The sequence below is a fragment of the Engraulis encrasicolus genome, chromosome 8, assembly GCF_034702125.1.
Source record: "Engraulis encrasicolus isolate BLACKSEA-1 chromosome 8, IST_EnEncr_1.0, whole genome shotgun sequence".
In the NCBI taxonomy this organism is placed as follows: Eukaryota; Metazoa; Chordata; class Actinopteri; order Clupeiformes; family Engraulidae; genus Engraulis; species Engraulis encrasicolus.
Genome location: NC_085864.1, coordinates 14,960,365 through 14,972,975, shown reverse-complemented (window position 1 = coordinate 14,972,975; position 12,611 = coordinate 14,960,365). Strand labels below are relative to the sequence as shown.

General features: G+C 48.2%; 1 protein-coding gene across 2 annotated transcripts in view; it reads right to left on the bottom strand.

The window, feature by feature from the left end:
* The window catches only part of pafah1b1a (platelet-activating factor acetylhydrolase 1b, regulatory subunit 1a), a 57,455-nt gene that overhangs the window by 24,485 nt on the left and 20,359 nt on the right, over nucleotides 1-12,611 (bottom strand). For both annotated transcript variants that reach the window (XM_063205036.1, XM_063205037.1), the window contains exon 3: nucleotides 1,973-2,057. In XM_063205036.1, the coding sequence (XP_063061106.1) occupies nucleotides 1,973-2,057 (85 nt within the window). The remainder of the gene's footprint in view (nucleotides 1-1,972; nucleotides 2,058-12,611) is intronic.

The window sequence follows — 12,611 nt, the reverse complement described above, 5'->3', positions numbered from 1 at the left end:
ATCTGACTTTAGCACAGTCTCTCCGCAACGACCTTGCTCACCTTAGCTCTTCAGCCGAGTCAGCAACCTAGCGTCACACTTTCACACACATGCTAGTGTGCACCAATTTACATACACATCTTGACCTATAAAGGCATACAGTGGATGCAGACACAGAAAAAAATAAGCAATTTCAATACAACACCTCCCCCAACCTACATGCATGCACTAACATATTTCAGCATACAAAAGCAAAAACATAGGAGGAGAATACAAACTACACACACTTACTAAATGACCAAACAAAATGGAAATTAACAGCTAAATAGACTAGTGCACAACCACACAGGGCCAAGCAACAGTGCAGTGGTATCTAATGAGTCTTTTCATCAGCTGAACTGAAAAGCTGGCCCAACACCACCAGTGGGGGGACTCCCATTTTATGCAAATGAACACTTCAACATCGATTCTCGTTAACTTCCAAACCTACCTAGGTGGTGAGAACGACACAGGAACTAGATAATACAGTCACCGCCTGAGGCCAAATTGAACAGATTGATCTGAATTGAACTGATCTCCAACCTTTTTCTGGTTTAAAACCACCCATTAACTTACACACAATTCTGTGATAAAACTCATCAAACCCATTACAGCTCGTATTAAAAGGATTCATAGGCATGTTGAACAAGCTTGCGATAAATGTCGGACAAGGGAGCAAGGGCAAAAATTCCCCATTAAGGCACTGAATTCAAAAGGCTGGACAACCCCTCTCCTCATTGCCCTTCTCCTTACTCTTCAGATTAATCCAACTGGTAACAAATCCCACGGGAGACATCACTGGGTACCGACAGTGAAAGCTGAACGTTTTGACTAAAGTGCTGTCCGCTGCTTATTTTTTCCCCTCCGCACAAGAACCCCCACCACAATGCTTCATCACCAAATACAATTCTGAAGGGATCTTTTATGCTACGCGTTGGTGCATGTGTGCATGTATGCGTGGGAATGGGATGGACGAGGCGTGGTGGTGGATAATTAAGCGGCCCTCTTATGCAGGCCTGAATGGGGATGGGGGCTAGGTGTTAACAGCAAGGAGGCTAATTAAGAGGAGATTGGAGCGGCCAGCAAGCCTGATCTGTCAGGCAGAGAGAGAGAGAGAGAGAGAGAGAGAGAGAGAGAGAGAGAGAGAGAGAGAGAGAGAGAGAGAGAGAGAGAGAGAGACCGTGTGGCGAGCGAGCGGGCAGCAGCCATCTATTATTCATGGCCACCCTCCTTCTCTCCCTTTCTCCTTAATTCTCACCACTCTCCTCTACAAGGGCAATGAATGTTTCAGAATAGCCTCTTCACTTTTTCGCCTGGACAGCAAAGACCACAAAGACAAGTAGCGTAGTAGTGAACGGAGGACACTGCATAGGTGAGGAGGAGGTGGTGGTGGGGGAACCAGGCAGGGGGAAATTGCTTTTACTAACCAATGTGATTGTTTTGCCATCTAATGAAGTCCAGAGCAAAACACAAAGAGATGGGGGGGAAAAGAAAAAAAAGCAGAAAACGAGCGAGTAGGATGCAAGAGAGGGAGGAGGAAAGAGACTCTTTAAGGCCCCACAGCAGTCGTCTATCTATCATATCTAGGAGGTTTCCCCGTCTGCGCCATCCCTCGCTACGGGTGGCGCGCCGCCGCAACGTTTATCTCAGCTGCATCTTAATTCAGCGCTCTACGCCTACAGTCACACTTCTGTCGCCCACACCAATTAGCAGAGAGGGGGCCGGGATGGGGAGGAGGCAAGGTGTGTGTGCGTGTGTGCGCGGCCGTGTGCACATGTGTGTGGTGTGTGTGTGTGTGTGTGTGTGTCTGTGCGCACACATGCGTGTGGGTGTCTCCATGCATGCGAGTATGTTTAAGTAGGGGTGGTGGCATTCTCCAATTTAGGCGGTATTGTTCCATAATTTACTGGGTTTGCTTGTGAGGGTGGCGGTGGGGCTAGACTTCCACACTTACCATGTCTAATTCTGCTTCCTTCTTGAAGACCGAGTACGCCTCTTCATAGCCATTAGAACGGAGATAATCGGCTATCGCTCGATTTCTGAAAAGACAAAAAAAAGACAAAAACAGGCTAATTAGTTCCCTTGACAAGACAGACGAGACAAGACAGATTCCACTTACAGTCGCCTTACATTAGCGGCTGGAGGGGAGGAAAAAAAACTGAAGAAAAGGAGGAAACAAAAAAAATAGCCTTTTCATAAACTCATTGAACCAACAAAAGGACCAGAGGAAGATGTCTTCAATCGCATAAAGGAGTCTTAATGTGTCTCTTGTTCGCAAACAGAGACGGCAGAGTCAGACACATCAGCACAGTAATGATAAGGCCATTACAGGGGGAATCTCACATCTGCCATGATTGCATAAACAAGCTGAGATGGGGATAGGGAGAGGAGGTAAAGCAGCAGGTCTTATTAAGAAGGATGGAGAGGTGGAGAGAGAAGGAGGGGTGGAGAGAGAGAGGGAGAGGTGGAGAGAGGTGGCAAGAGAGGGAGAGGTGGAGACAGAGGGAGAGGTAAAGGGGGGGGGAGGGGTGGAAGAAGAGAGGGGTGCTGGAGGGGTGTTGATAGAGGGAGAGATGAGGAGGGATGGATAAGTGGAGAGGTACAGAAGGAGATGTGGAGAGAAAGGGAGAGGTAAAGGGAGGGGAGAGAGAGTCAGAGGGAAGGATGAGAGGAAGAGAGGGAGGGAGGGAGGGAGGGATAGAGATGAATAGAGGGAGGGAGAGGAGAAGAATGGAGGGGTAAAAAGGGAGTGATGGGAGATGTCGAAAGAGGAAGGAAGGGAGTAGTAGTGGGTGGGACAGACACCAGCGGAGAGGAGTACAGAGATGGTACAATAAGAGGGGGAACAGACAGCCAGACACACAGACACAGACAGGGGGAGAGGGAGATCAACTACTGAGGCTGGTGGGGGACACACATACAGACTGACTGCTTTTGTCTTGTGTGTTTATGTGTGTGTGTGTGTGTGTGTGTGTGTGTGTGTGTGTGTGTGTGTGTGTGTGTGTGTGTGTGTGTGTGTGTGTGTGTGTGTGTGTGTGTGTGTGTGTGTGTGTGTGTGTGTGTGTGTGTGCGTGCGTGTGTGTGTGTGTGTTTATGTGTGTGTGGGTGTGAGTGCGCGTGTGCGTGTGCGTGTGTGGGTGTGTGTGTGCGTTTGTGTGTGTGTTTATGTGTGTGTGTTTATGTGTGTGTGTTTATGTGTGTGTGTGTGTGTGCGTGTGTGTGTGTGTGTGTGTGTGTGTGTGTGTGTGTGTGTGTGTGATCCGTCTGTCTACACACATTTGTGTGTGCGTGTTGTCCGTCTGTCTAAACACGTTCATCTCCCCCTGCATCTATCTATTAAATATTGTCACAGGCAGGCAGCACTCAAGGCAGCACAGCCCAGGAGATGGCGTGGTGCTAGTGAGGGATGCGAGTGCAGAGATAGGGAACACAATAGTTGCATCTGAGACGCACACTTGCCATCTGACTCTTCCTGCTATTGTGAATGTGCGGATGGCCTCAAACGCTCACACACTACATATACTCACACAAACGCATACATATACTCACACACAAAGACACACTCGTCTTGTTTTTCTTTTTGCATCAGGTTTGTGTGTGGGGAAGTACCAAAGAAGTGCCGTTTCAGCTCATTCCTCCTGACCCGTTCTCACCCAGATCTTCCTGTGCGAAATGACTGCTAAACATAATCTGCCCTCAACAACTATGCACACACACTTTGCCCTCGCTCTCTGTCTCTTCACCCCTTGCACTCTCTTCATTCCTCCCTCTCTCTTCACCCCTTGCTCTCTCTCCCCACCATCCCTCCCTCTCTCCCCATCACCCCCCTCCCTCTCTATACAATAACACAACAGATGAGAGAAGGTTCAGCTGCCCTGAGGAAGGCCTCCCAGCTACTCCAGAGGCTAAATAAAACTCACCAGAGTCAGGCTGATTAATATATTGATTAGGGGGAAGTCATGGGGTCACGGAGGATCCTGTGCTGCCTGCCTGCCTGCCTGCCTGCCTGCCTGGGGTTTCACACAGCAACAGATGCTGGGCCAGCCCAGGCACTGACTACATGGTACTGCTGGAGGGACCCAGATATAAAAAGAGAGAGAAAAGGTCAAGAAAGGAGAGAGGAAGGAAAAAAGGAGAGGAAATGAAATAAGGAGCAAAAACAGAACAGGTAAGGAACAGAGAGGAGGACAAGAGGAGAAGAGGAGGAAAAGAAGAGAAGAACAGAGAGGAGGAAAAGAAGAGAAGAAGCCAAGCATGGTGGGGGATGGTGTGGTGAGTTGGCATGGGGTGTTCGCAGCCTCCGCCACTCTCCTGCTGACAATAGGCTGAGACTCAAGGTTAGTCGGAGGTGATGTATCTGATGGGCGGCAGATCCACCACACAAAAGCACACAATCCATTCCACTTCTCCCTCTGTGAATTTGTATTGGTGTGTGTGTGTGTGTGTGTTTCATATTTTTAGTGTGAATGACAGAAAGAAGGAGTAGTCTGTGTGTATGACTGTACGTGTGCATGAGAGCCCCCTGCAAGAGAGTGGTTGCATTTTTGTGAGCATCACCGTTGCGTGCCACTCTGAGCGTCCACAGCGCAGCGCAGCATGGGAGATCCTTATCTGCTGGGCTGTGTGTGCATGGTGAAGGCCTCCACAAAGCCCCATTGTGTAGCCCCCCTCTGAAGAGCGCGCCGCAGCACCCCACACAAAGCACCTCGGTGTCATAGTCAGGATGAGCAGATAATGCAACGGCTGTGCGGCGCAATCCCAAATAAAAACAGCAGAGCGTGGCCACGCTTAGGCCTGTTGCTTTTAAACAGCCCATCCGATCCTACCATCTAGAACGCGGGTGTGCAATGCATGTATGTACACACACACAAACACCCAGATAGTGGATGAGCAAAATAAGGGGTCAGACAATTAAAAATCCAGATGCAAAAATGCATGTAGCCAGCTCTGAAATGATGATTACACCGAGGACTGAGCAAAGGTTTGATTAGCCAGTCAGTGAAGTGAAGTCACCTATAAGGAGACCATGACGAGTGGTTTTTTCTTCTTCATTCTGAACCAGACATCGGCATATCCAAAGACCAAGACCTAATGCAGAGGTGGTACCAATTGTGGACCATAACCACAAAAACAACATCCTGAAAAACGCTAAAAAAATAATTGCACAAAGATGGAAAACTCCTCATGCTTTGTCACAACAACATTGGATTAATACAGTCATAGACCTCGCCAAACTCGAAAAATCTGTGGCCAGTATGCACGGTGCTCTGAGGAAGAACATCAATGAGTGGTCATCTTTTATAAGCAGGATGCTGGGATGATGGCTTGTTCTTTTTCATCTTCTTATTCTCTTCTACTATCCCCTTATGCTGAGCTGTTAACATTTTTTTGTGTGTTTTCTAGAACTGGGTGAGCGAGCTGGGAATGAGACCTGTGTGTGTGTGTGTGTGTGTGTGTGTGTGTGTGTGTGTGTGTGTGTGGGGGGTGGGTAGATGTTGATTGTTGTCCATGATCGTTGTCTTGTTTTGTTTTTCTGTGATGTATTAAAAACATAATAAAAAATTGATCACCAAAAAAAAAAAAAAAACAACATCCTGAAAAATGTCCATTAAAATTAAACACATTTCTTGGCCCACTACATGGTTACTAATCTAATATTACCATAGTAACTATAGGCTTCATGACAGAAAATGAATCAGCAAATCGGTCTCCCAAGTTATGCTGGTAACAACAGATTCAGAAACACACATACAGGCTATGAAAGATGAACATGTCTTCATGGCATAGAGACCCTCTCTACTCTCATGATGCAGGCCAGCATCACCATCACCATTGAGAGCAGCAGCAGTAGCAGGTGGTTGCCTGCCTAACTCGGCTGCTTGAGATTGCTGCCTGCAGGTAAAATCGGTCAAAAACGGGCTTTTGGCAGGACTGTAGATTTATGCCCATAGAAGTCTAAACAGTTTGGTTCAAATAAGGCTGGATTTAGTGCCACCAGGTGATTTTTCAGTATTGTTTGGGCTGGAAATGAGACCTGAGCCTCATTACAGTGCCACCACTAGGTAGACAGACAGACAGCAGCAGAGACAGGGGAGAGGATCTGATCCACCATGCAGCACTCAGACTGTGGCAAAACAGAATGACGAGCCCTCATGCCAGAGGGCCACTCCCAACTCTGGAAGCTGCCAAACACACAGAGAGAGAGAGAGAGAGAGAGAGAGAGAGAGAGAGAGAGAGAGAGAGAGAGAGAGAGAGAGAGAGACAGAGAGACAGAGAGACAGAGAGACAGATAGACAGAGAGACAGAGAGACAGAGAGACAGAGAGAGAGAGAGAGAGAGAGAGAGACAGACAGACAGACAGAGACAGAGACAGAGAAAGTGATGGACTGATACTAGCATGGTGAGCACTGATGGGAAGCTGGCCCATGTGCACAACATACTGTGAGAGACATAAAACAATGAAAGATTGAAAAAAGAGAGTCGGAGCTCCGCAGTCCTTCAGACGGACTCCCATCTGGTGATGCCTGCAGTCCAACTCCACGCCTGCCCACCCACAGCATGGGCAGGATTACTACTATTGGACAATATGGAGCCGGGGGGCTGGGGGAGGAGGAGAGGGGGATAATCCACATCTAAACAACACATTTAGAGGAGGAAGCATGGGGAGTGGGAAGACGAGACAAACAAAACAGACAGACAGACAGACAGAGAGACAGAGAGATAGAGAGAGAGCGAGCGAGCGAGCGAGCGAGCCAGCGAGCGAGCCAGCGAGAGAGAGAGAGCGAGCGAGAGAGAAACAGGGGTGCACAGACAAGGAGGGGGGGAGCTAGCGAGAGAGGGAGAGGGCAAGAGAGATAGCAAAAGTGCCTGCAGCAAGCCCTCCCCCTGGAGAGCGCAGAGGCGAAATCTATTCTCTACTCAACCCTGGCATGACCTCTGATGGAGAAAATAACAGAAAACAGGCCAAATGCATGTATACAGGGAGGGGGAGAACGAGAGAAAGAGAGAGAGAAAGAAAAACAAAGAGTGAAAAAGGAGAGAGGCAAAGGGAGAGACACATGGACAGAAAAGGAGAAGAGGGAGGGAGAAGATATGTAGACAAAAGCAAAGTGAGAGTGCTAGCAGCTGAAGAGTGGTCACCATGGAGACCAGAATGCAGTCAGACAAGTGGGAAAGTGCCGAGGAACACGAGTGGGCAGAGCAGAGACACAGCACCCTGATCAGCAATTGAGACCAACACACACACACACACTCGTCTTACCCCCACACACACAGCCCACATTCTCTCAGTCATCTACCTCTCTCTCTCACACACACACACAAACTCGCATGGGGAACAAAAACCCCGTCTCAGTTGTGCCATCCCAGCCTGCTTCTGCTCCACTCAATCAAGCAGGCAGGGTAGCGAGGGCCACACAGGCAGGCAGCCTTATATAACTGTCCCTTGTTCTGGTTAAGCAAAACCAACGACTGCCTCTGGCAACCACGCCGCCACTTAACTACAAACAAACGGAGACACTGCCTCGGTCAGGAGAGAGAGAGAGAGAGAGAGTGAGCAAAGTCTGTTCCCATAAGTCCCATCACTCGGCGGCCATCTTGGCTACGCCTCAAACTGACTATTTGAGATTAGTCAGTGATGGGGTATATATGAATGAATGGGGGAAATAATGTTGTGTGACAGTGGGACAACACAGCGATACACAACTCATATGGTTGGAATCACAATGAAAAACTGGGTTTAATGCCAGTCTTAGAATGACCGAAACATGAAAGTAACACTTTAAAACAGCGTTTTTCTTTATGCTAATTTTGATCTGCGCATGCGCCACATTCCACGACAACGTTCTGTTTTGCGGCAGGTGGGAGCAAGTTGCGTGGACTTCACCTCTTCCGGCCAGCTGTCAAACGGGCATCCATTCTCCGGTCATCGTACAGAAAAGACACTGGATTTATTTTCTGATAGCCAAAGCAGTAAGCACAATGGTCGTCCCTGCTCATCAGTAATAAAAAAAATAGGCTATTGAATAAATTAATGATGTAGGCTAGCCTGCCTCAAAATTGGTGTTTTAAACTGTGATATCATGTTGTTGCCCAAACTGATAATATCATAGGCCTATGACCAACGGTGAAAAATCTAAGAAAAAAAGCTAAACTGATCAAAGTTGAATGTCTTGCAGACTTGCTCCCGTTTTGCTTTTTCTTAGCCTACTTATTTGTTTTCAACCATAAGAAAAACCACAACGGGTGTGCACATGTATGCACACGGCCGTTTTTGTTTCCGTGATTATATCTGTCCCTTTGTCTTGCACCTGCATTTTGGATGGGCGCAGAAAGGTGATTAATGGTCGAGTTGCGCTCTCTGCCCAATTCACAATGAAGTTTCCACGGACAGCAAACAAACCACATGGCCGCCAGCAAACAAACCGATTAGGTACGAGCAGTCGTAAAGGTTTACGTTTGCACTTGCGTCGAGGCGTCGAGACGATTGGATAAGTGACAGCGCAGCTCAGCAAGCAATTGGCTCTCGTTACCGGACAGGTGGGAGTGACACCGGCAAACGCCATGTTCGCGTAGCCAAAATGCTCTCGTTCATTCCTATGGAAGGTTTCATGAGTGATTCGTCTCGTATAAGACCGTCTCTGGAGAGAGAGAGAGAGAGAGAGAGAGAGAGAGAGAGAGAGAGAGAGAGAGAGAGAGATAGAGAGAGAGATAGAGATAGAGAGAGAGAGAGAGAGACAGAGACAGAGACAGAGACAGAGACAGAGACAGAGACAGAGACACAGAGAAACAGATAATGAAGGATGGATGATGGATGAATGCACAGGTAACGTTAGTTCAGCATCTCCTATAAGCCCTGCATCTTTCTAATCTAAGATACAATTGCTGTGATCACTGACACAAGTCTTGGTCAGAGCAACAGCTTCATAAACAAGCAGGTCCTCCTTTACGAGAAATGAATTCCAGGCAGGGCGGTGGCGGAATGCATTTGCGTGCGTTATGCATGTTATGAGAGCAGAGAGAAGAGCAGAGCAGAGCAGAGCAGAAGAGAGCGGTGCGGGAGAAGAGGACCAGAGGAAGAAGGGAGGAGGAGGGAAGAAAGAGAGAGTGAGAGAAGCCATAGAGGGAGAGCGCGCGAGAGAACGAGTAAGCGAGAGACGGAGAGAGGGGCAGCCAAGCGAGAGCAGCATTACCTCACCCCTACGTGTCTCACACTTGCATCACTTCCTGCCCGGCACAACCATCACATCCGACTCCACATCATCACGGCCATGCCGGCACACAGCAGAGCGGAGAGGAGAGGAGCAGCACAGCGCACGCCTGTCTGACGCACACACGACGCAAACACACACATACACACACACACACACCACTGAAACACACACCACTGAAACACACACACACACACACACACCACTGAAACACACACACACACACACACACACCACTGAAACACACACACACACACACACACCACTGAAACACACACACACACACACACACACACACCACTGAAACACACACACACACACACACACACACACACACACACACACCACTGAAACGCACACACACACACCACTGAAACACACACACCACTGAAACACACACACACACACACACACACACACACACACACACACATACAGTCCATCTTGCTGTGCGCTCAAACAGACATACAGACAGACACACTCGCTCTCGACTGGCAGGATGTATTATACAGAATGCCAGAGTCCTGCCACAGCTATAGTCTGTCATTAAAGGGAAAAGAAAATACTGAATGAGGCCACACTGAGAGGAATTCTGAAGGCAGAGCAAGTGATGTAATCTTGTGTGTGAAAGCAGGGGGGAAGAGAGGAGAGGAGAGAGACAGACAGACACAGAGAGGGGGGGGCAGACAGAGACAGAAAGACAGACAGAGAGGGGGGGCAGACAGAGACAGGGGGGGGCAGAGGGAGAGTAAAGGGGGATGAGTAGAGGAGGGAGAGAGAGCATGGATGGAGGAGAGAAAACTAGAGAAAGAAAGCGAAAGAGGCAGACAGAGAAGACAAATGAGAGGGAGAGTCTTTTATCTGACTAGCTCAGGTGAGAAATGCCACTGGGGTGAACAGGTGCTTTTCATCATTCAGACACACAAACGGATGCACACACACACAGTAGCCATTCTTGCAGCACTTTTATGTATGTTGTGCGTGCGTGCGTTTCACATTCACTTTCAACATATTCAGTCCCCGTCTCCACATTATTCAGTCCACTGAATGAGCAGCCGCGCAAGTTCTTCCTACAACACATAGTGCAACATGCAGTCAGGCGATGTAATGTTCTACTCCATCACACTGGCCAGTGCCCAGAGAGGGAGAGGGAGAGGGAGAGCCTAGGCACCTAAATTGTAATGCAGTAGGGCAATGTAATAAAGCCTCTTTAAAAATATTCCCACCCGACCACTGGCCCAAGGCTGCAGTGAAGTGAACCCTATAGTGTAGACATGCTATGTCTCACTGGCAGACATGGGTGGGTAGCCACAGTTCTCTGGTTTACATCCAAGCCTCTCCATGTTCTGAAAAGATGTCAGCTCCCTTTTTAAAAAAAAAAAAAAAGGTGGTATTGCCCTTTTCAGACAAATGAGTGTGCAATGTTTTTTTTTCTATCTTTTTTATTTGACTGGTGTTTGAGGACCACAATCTCCCTCGGTGAGAATCTAGGTCAGAGCGCTGGTGTTCATTCATAATTACTAGCAAAGCGTTCAGATGGCCTTCAATTAAAAATAAGACAGCTAGGGAAGTCCACCTGCCATCCAGCTCCCACGCTGAGCATGTCAAGTTGAAACACAACCATCAACCAGCCCAGGGCTGTTTCAAGGTATTAGAGGGACCTATAACAAAAGGAACTTGTTCAAACTATTGGGGAGGGGTCCTCTCAAGAGAGATTTTGACAGCCGCATCATTCTCTGTTAATGAATTTTGGAAGAAGTTGCCATCATTTGAATACAAGCACCGGTACAAAACCACATAACCAGCCATCAGCAGGGGGCCCTGTTCAGCTGGGGGCCCTCTGCGATTGCCTCGATTGCTTGCCTGGTTGTGTGACAGGCCTCATACAGCTGCATACAGTGATGACAGGGGAGCTCAAACAAGAACGTCTGCACAAATATTCTTCACCTTCAGAGAGATCCAGGTTAAGCTCCGCGAGACACGCCGCAATGAAGACACTATGCCAGATTAAACAAAGGGATATTTTGTATGCAAACCACACACACGCTAACACCACATGGCCGTGGCAGTCCTTGAGAAATACAACAAGTGCATACAGTGTGTGTGTGTGTGTGTGTGTGTGTGTGTGTGTGTGTGTGTGTGTGTGTGTGTGTGTGTGTGTGTGTGTGTGTGTGTGTGTGTGCGCTCGTGTGTGTGTGTGTGTGTGTGTGTGTGTGTGTGTGTGTGTGTAGGGCACACAGACCTCTGTGCTGGACATGCGTGTGCAAGCACAGCATGTGACTGTACAGCCAGCTGTCAAAATCTCACACATAGACAGACAGACACCTCCCCTAAGGCTGATTTATCCTTCGAAAGAGGCTGTTTGTGTGTGTTGTGTGCGAACGTACGTACATGCATGCGTGCAGCCCATTTCTCAGGCATTTGTGTTGAAAAGGTCAGAGCAGGAATTCTGTGCTTGGATCAACAACGGATCAAAAGTGTAAAGACTAACAAATCTAAACATGTGATTTAGGGAGACCGGCTGCTAGATTACCAGTTGCTCCTTTCATGTCTTTCTGCCATTGTTTGAAACAAAAAGACTAAGGGGTCCTGTATGAGTTTGAGGCGTATTCCATAAGCACGTAACAGAGGCCGACTAGCAAAGAGGGGCGTGGGAAGTTAGTAAACCTCATACAGAAGCCCAATACAGTATCAGTAGCACTGAGCTATCGGACTGGTCCTTTAGCTCAGCGGTATCGTGCTGTGCCTCGCATGCCCAAAACTGGAGAGTTTACTAGGAGGTGGCAGGTTCAAGCCCGAAGTGAACACTTCAGTTACACATGCATGACTTTTTTTTTGAGTACTGCCCGTGTTCATATGCTTTAAAGCAGGTAAGGGATGGGTATTCAAAATGGAGACATGGGAACATCCAAGTTCAGATCCTCATGATTGAAAAAAAAAAAAAAATTCCCCACCTGAAAATCCTACATCCTTACAATACAACATACAACCAGGTTGAGGTACACTGAAGTCAGATAATAACTGAGCATAAATTGTCCACACATTACGCAGTCCCAAGAAAGGCACTCGAGTTAGCCGGTGTTGTGGCAACATGGGCTGCTTTGGCGACATCAGCCATCTATAGGCGGTTACCATAGCCTGTTTAACCCCTTCCCCTAACCACCAACCTCTGATACAGGAGCAGTTTGGTGCTCCGCTCAATGGGTGATACTGACAGGTCAAACTGGCGTAAACATGGCTTTAGACTGGGCCTGTAATGAGCTTTAGGGGCCCGCCGCTCAGTGAGGGCCAGGCAGGGACACACCTCCCTAAGCCTCAGCAACAAAGAGACGCAGTAGACACACAGCAGAGACCAGGAGACTTAAGTCAAGATGTAGATGGGTC